At 52.6% G+C, this 6,488-nt stretch overlaps 2 protein-coding genes across 2 annotated transcripts; both read right to left on the bottom strand.

Annotated features, from left to right (window-relative positions):
- Positions 1-694: 694 nt before the first annotated feature.
- On the bottom strand, positions 695-1,893 carry UCRPA7_275 (putative short-chain dehydrogenase oxidoreductase protein; the record flags this gene model as incomplete). The annotated part of the gene is made up of 3 exons (XM_007912872.1): positions 695-1,295; positions 1,427-1,627; positions 1,865-1,893. 3 exons carry the CDS (start codon positions 1,891-1,893, stop codon positions 695-697), a joined length of 831 nt encoding a protein of 276 aa, XP_007911063.1.
- A 1,209-nt stretch (positions 1,894-3,102) lies between these two features.
- UCRPA7_274 (hypothetical protein) lies at positions 3,103-4,791 on the bottom strand (the record flags this gene model as incomplete). The annotated part of the gene is made up of 1 exon (XM_007912871.1): positions 3,103-4,791. One exon carries the CDS (start codon positions 4,789-4,791, stop codon positions 3,103-3,105), a length of 1,689 nt encoding a protein of 562 aa, XP_007911062.1.
- Between the last annotated feature and the right edge of the window lie 1,697 nt (positions 4,792-6,488).

Raw genomic sequence — 6,488 nt, 5'->3', positions numbered from 1 at the left:
CATGAGCTGGAAAGATGTCGATCCGAAATTAAACGAGATCCGTCGTAGAGTGTGGTCAGCAAAGATTCTTTTATGGCCTCATTGGAGCCACGTCGTGAGCGAACCAGCCGCGCCGGCGCTTGGATGCATCTTAAGCGCCGTCTTCTGCAGGAGGCTTGCAGTGCAGCATGCAAGAGACGCTGCATTGCAGACGCGCTAAGCTCGCGATGTACATATCTTCTGTTACGAGAATTCCTTTGTGATTGGTATGTTGTAAGTGTCGCTATATGGACTCCAGTTGCGTCCAACACAATAGAATGTCGATTACGAGACTGAGGCAGTGCACTCTTGTCGTGCTGTCCCTTATGTTTGCAACGGATAATACAGGCTCTGTTTCCGACAGATGACTCATGTTATACAGTCAAAATTCTGAAGAAATTTGCATCCAGGGATAGGTCATTGTTCTAGTTTCTTATCATATACCTATTGATTAAAGTGGCGGTTGCGGCACCTGGAGGAGGATACATTCTATCACATATCAGGATGTGCCTTTAGTGATGATAACTATTCCAACCTTAGGTTTCCTTTTCCGCCATATATCCCTTGTACGGCATGGGACTGCACTTGATATGCATTCTAGGTTTCGATTCGTTGTGCTAATCAGTTCTTATCGTGGCTAACATACTTTCAATGAACACACATCACAGCTATATCCTCAAGGAGCCACCGTGCCCTTTCTGGCAATGCCCTCCACCATCTTGAACCCTGCCTTCTTTTCATTCTCGACCGTGCCCCACCGTTCACGATTAGGTCCGACGAGAATCTCATCTTCGTCGCCCTTTTCCAGCGCGCTCCAAGTCTCCTCCAGGAATTCCTGCAGAGGCATCCCGATGGGGCCCTGCCCGGCCGCGGCCAGGTCGGGCTGCTGCGTGTGCAGCTCGGTCTGCACGGCGGGCGGGATGATCTCAATGATGCGGATGTGCTGTGTCTCCGGCGATGACGGCGCCGAGAGCTGCGAGCGCAGCGTCCAGGCGAGGCTGTGCATGGCCGCCTTGGTCGCACAGTAGTTGGCACAACGTGGGATGGGAATAAGTGCGAGGCCAGACGACACGAGCACGATGCTGGCTGGGCGCGGTTCCAGCGACGTGAGGTGTGGTAGGAAGGCGACCAGCGTGTGAAGAGGTGACGTGTAGTTCGTGGTCAGCTCTGTGTTCACCCGGTCTAGGGAGATGGCCTCCGGATGGGTGAAGTCAATGGTCCGCTGGATTCCAGCGTTGAGAAAGATGCTGGACAGATCCGGGTACTTTGTAGTAACTCTGTTTCAGTCAGTTAGCTTCTTATATATCAATTTGCAAATCTCTTTGCCAAAGAGCCCGACCGGGCTTCATGTATACTGAATGTGCCTCCGTATTGACCATGCTTGTAAAGACAAAACGGGTCAACATACTCTTTGGCCCAAGTGGGAATGGCTTCGACATCGGAGACATCGAAGGGCTCGATAGCAATCTTGTCGGTCCCATACTTGGCCAGCAAAGCTTCGAGACGGTCCTTGCGTCGGCCCACGGCAATCACGAAGATGCCGTTCTCGATCATGCGCTCTGCCAGAGCCTGGCCAATGCCAGCAGTGGCTCCCGTAATCAGAACAGTCCTGTATGGGAATGGCATCATGTAAAAGCAAGTATGCCCAGGTACAGAAGGGGCGGTCTATCAAGACGATATGAGAACAAGTCAAGTGGCCCGGGTGGAGTTCTGTCCAGTGGTGTGTATGGGACCAAGGGAACGCTCGATGTGTGTAACTCTTATTTTCCTGTTCTTTGATGATCTTGCCAGTGATGAACCCAACTTTAAATACCTCAGTCGGAAGCAACGATGCCTAACTACTTACCGTGCCGTTCCGCCTGGATATAAGAGCATGAGGAGGAGGGGCAAAGCTATTTGTGACATCCGAGACCGCAAGGCTCGATCGCTGATTGGCAACTGGAGAGCTGGTACTGAATTTCAGTAGCCTTGTCGGGTCATTTAGGTTAGAGCGGTTCGGCTTTATCGTCGAGTGCAAGCTTCGAAAGCCGACAGCCAATGTATCCCCGACCGCCCACCACTTTGTAGATAAGCACGGGAAGATGTTCAGCCTACGTGCCTCCGCCTACAGCGATGAGGTGTCACGATGTCCAGGCTCAGGGTGCTCTGCTGCACAACCGGTGGTATTCAGCGTGTAGCCCAGGGTTTAAGCGATTTAAAGTGCTTACTGCGGCATACCCCAGGTGACTGGTACTAAAAACTACGGGGCTTGCTTTTCACTGTAAGGCATCGGTCTAGTCTATTACGCGCTCTGTGAACACCAATTTTCATCTCACATTTCACATTAACAAGTGCACCATGATTTCCGAAAGCTATATCTGTATTCTCTCGATACTGTAAAATGCACATGAGATGCGATAAGGAAGGTGACGTTATGGCAAATCCCTCCCTTTTGTCGCTCACAGCATGTGATCCTGCCAGTTGTCATCCCTCATCCACCCATATTTCAGTCTGGATGATGTCTTCCTGGTATGTCCCTAACAGCACAACACGGTTTCCTCGAACCCTCTGGCCCCCGATTTACGGCCCGATCATATTCGTCTTGAAAACAGCGCAAAATGGCCCCATCAGGGGGCGCCAGGTGCGAAAGGAGTGGAAGAATGTGAGAGCTGCTTCCTCAAAACCAATGTAAAAAAAAGTCCAACAACACCACCATGCTACGCAAGACGTTTCCCCAACCAAGAATAACCCACCAAGAAGGGAACAAATGATCCGAGGCCAAGAGACCGCACTTCCAGAATCCCAAGGTTGACCCAGGTAGATGCGATATCTTGACCATCCCCCAGGAATCGAAATCGTTGAAAAGTCAATTGCGAATTCAAAACCAATCTTTGTGGTGCAAGTAAAACTCTGAGACCTCAATTACCATCCTATCCCACCGGTCATATCGTATCCGCAAACCAGCTGTCGAATGAGAGGATCGACCTCAGAACATTCCGCCATGAGGAGCCGTTGGTGAAAGGGAAGACATGGGGACATAATCGTGATTACGTAAAATGAGGAAACTACCGGTGTTCCCGAATGTTAGTCTATGTCGACACAGACTTAGGCGACCATCTTGCGCTTCTCGGCGCTGGTGAGCACCAGCATTGGAGCACGACGCTGGCCCTGGCTCTCTTGAGCTGCCTCGGTCCTGCCTGCGTTTTTGAAGACGCTGGCAAAGCTGCCGTTTCCAGCCTCGCCATCGGAAGCACTGCCCACACTGTTGCGAGCCTTCTGTCGGGAGCCCGGTCTGTCAGAGCCAATAGCACCCCAGCTACCAGTGCTCGTGCGGGAGCTCGGAAGGCTGCACTCGACATCATCGCCATTCAGGCTACCTGAGCCACTATGCCCAGAGTCGGACTCGTTGTCGGTAAGCGGGGTGGCAGCTTCCTCGGCAGACTCGGAGATCGGACTGATGGTACCAGAGCTGCTGGGACCGCTACCCTTGCGGCGCTCCAAGCCAGCGCGAACGAGGTTGTGGACGGCAGATCGTCGCGTGCGGGTGACGAAGTTCTTGGATCCTTCATGACGAGCGGTGGGCTTGTCCTTGAGTTCTTCCATCGAAGGGGGGCCACGAGGTTGACGAATTGGGTGCTCGCCAGCACGGGCTTGACCTGGTCCATAACCGCCAGCCATAGGTGTCAAAGGGAAGGATGCAGTCTTAGGCCCAGCCGACTTGGGTGGCTCTTGCGAAGCTTGTGCCAGCTGTGCGTTGACATTAGCCAACGACGAGGACTTCTTGTGTCCACGACGGAAAGCGTTGGCAGAAGGAGGTGGGAGCGGTGTCGGGTTCTCGATTGGCGAGTCGTATCGTCGCGGGGGAGACGTGTTGCGGAAAATCGGCTGGGGAGTCTCCACCGGTGGAGGCGACACTTGAAGGCGTGGGGTGCCAGAACCTTGCTGTTGTTGGAAGCCTCGATTAAATTGTGCCTGATCCACAAACTGGTTGTTCAGCTGCTGCTGGGCGTTCTGGTCAACGTAGTAGGTCTGCTGGCCGGTCATGGGGTCGTAGACCGTGTAGATGTTTGGCTGAGCAGCCATGGTGTTGCCCATGAGAGACTGGATATTCCGGACTTGCTGCTGTTGTTGTTGGTACAGATTCTGGTAACTTAGTTGCTGGCCAAGATTGACTCCGTGAATCTGCTGCTGAGCTTGTCGAAGGTAAGCAAGTTGCTGCTGAAGAGCCTGCTGCTGCTGAGCGAGCTGTAGATTGGTGGCAACCAGTTGCGCAAGGTAGTCGGGATCCATCTGCTCTTGGCCGTCGACGTGAATCTCAGGGGGAGCGAGGATTTGCTCAGGCGTGAACTGCTGGTTGTAGCTCGTCAGGGCAGGGTTGTAACCTTGAGGGACCTGTTGCTGCTGTTGCGGCTGGGGCTGCTGAACGTTGGCGTAGCGGGGAATTGAAGTTTTGGGGCCATTGTAGGCGTTCTCTTGGTACCCATATACATTTCCGGCGATCGAGTTCCTATTACGCATCTGCGCAGCAGGACCAGCAGTGGTTGGAGAGGCCGGGAAGGTAGCTGTGGTGGCCGACTTGGGCGCCGTCCTCAGGCCGGCAAGCAGGTGTGATCGGCTCGTTCTCGGAGTGGGAATCCCGTTCTCTTTGTTGTCGCCAGGAGACTTGAGGGCTTCGAACGAGAGAGGCTTCAGATTTTGGCCACCGCGGCGTGAGGCGAGACCGGATGACGGCATGCCCAAGGCAGGTGCACCGAAGTTGGAGGGATGCATTTGAGCGAGACCTCCTGTGTCCATTGCTCAAAGAAAATCAAATTCGTGAGGTGAACTGGGGGCTTGTAGGCTATTTCGCGTGGTGAAATAGCGGTAAAACCGAAAGATTGGCGAGGAAGAAATGAATGCTGCGACGGTTTGCAGAGGCAGGCCAAACAAATCTGAGCTTGGACCAGAAGCAGTCGTCGGAAGAGTTGGATTACAAGAAGTAGATAGAGAAAGAGATAGGATGTTCGTTTATGGGTATATTATGGCGACGTGTTCGGCGTGAAATGTTTGTTTGGATGAATAGAGCGCCTCGTGCCTCTGTTGTACCTTTGCTTTCTCAAGTTCGGTACAGCCTCGCTAGGAGTGGAGGGCGATGAGTTCTAAATGATGCCGTCGATGCGAGAAGACCGGCCGGACAAAAGCTAACGATCCAAAAAGGCTGTATTCGGACAAGCAGGACGTAGTGAAAAATGCAGAGTCGTCTGTTGCGAAGGCACGCAGAGGATAGGAAAGTATTAATTAATGATTGTGGATAGCAGTGATGCAAAATGAATGAATGGTGGACAGAGCAAGTCGTCGTCGACAATGTCGAGGAAGGTAAAGTCGAGAGAAGAAACAAAGAAGGACCGACGGGGACGAGCTTCTGCTTTCTCGCGCGGGAGAGGACGCTCAGTCAGTGGCGATTTGAGGGCGGGTGACGCTGGGAAGCGAGCCAAGGCAGCAAGAAAGGTTGTTGTTGGATGCTTCGAGTCAGGAGCCGATCGATGCTGGCTGACGCGGATGACGGCTGCGGGTTCCTAAGCCGGATGGGATGGCAACAATGAAGACGGCCGCAATCGTTGGCTGTTCTTTGTTCCTTCTTCAGGCTCAGGGTCAGTCTCGCGTCGCTGTCGCAGTTGGCGTCGTGCGTCCGATGAAAATTATCTTCCTTTGTGTGTCGGATGCGATGCTCTTTCAGTTGGCAGGTTGAATTATGTGCTGTTGGTGGTGTCGTCGAATGCCGGACGAGGCGATGTGGTTCGTTGTATCGATGTTGGTCGTCGGTGAACAAGAATGTGCTCGAAATAGAAGAAGCAGATTGGAGATGGAATAGATGTATGATAAATATACAAGGATTAAAAAAGCGTTTCGAGATGTTTTGTGATCCTTCCAGAACCCGATATTTTTTGCTGCAATATGTTCAAAATGTGGGAATAGTCGCAGAGAGGCGGCGCTGTGTGATTGATTGATTGATTGACGGTTGATGGATATTGGCGATGATCGTGATGGTGTCACAGAAAAGAGGCTGTCTGTATGTCCGGATTTTGACCAAGAGGAAACGCGCGACCGAGGGGATGAGTCCCTGCTTCTTTTTCTTTTTTTTCAACCTCTCGTTTTCTTTCCTTTTCTTCTTCAAATCAATCAATAACGACGGCAACTACGACAACGGGGGCAGCAGCGGCAGCAGCAACGACGACCTGAGGTCGAAAAAGGCGGAAAAGAGGAGAGGGGGGATGAGAGAGGTGAAGGTGCGAAAAGAAGGAAGGAAGGGCGGTGTGTGTGGTTGTGTGTATGTGTGGAAGAGAAAAAGAAGAAGGAGGGTTGGTTGGTCAGTGGTGATGCTGGGAGGTGGGTTAGGGATTAGGGAGCAAACAGCTGGGAAAGGCGGCGGGCAGGCGAGTGGGCGAGTGGGAAGGAGAAAAGGCAGCAGGCCCAGCCAGTCAGGAGATGACTTAGCGCTGGATGCTCACTGG

Source organism: Phaeoacremonium minimum (genome assembly GCF_000392275.1).
Source record: "Phaeoacremonium minimum UCRPA7 unplaced genomic scaffold PA7_03_scaffold_20, whole genome shotgun sequence".
NCBI classification, from domain to species: Eukaryota; Fungi; Ascomycota; class Sordariomycetes; order Togniniales; family Togniniaceae; genus Phaeoacremonium; species Phaeoacremonium minimum.
This window is presented reverse-complemented; position numbering and strand designations above follow the sequence as displayed.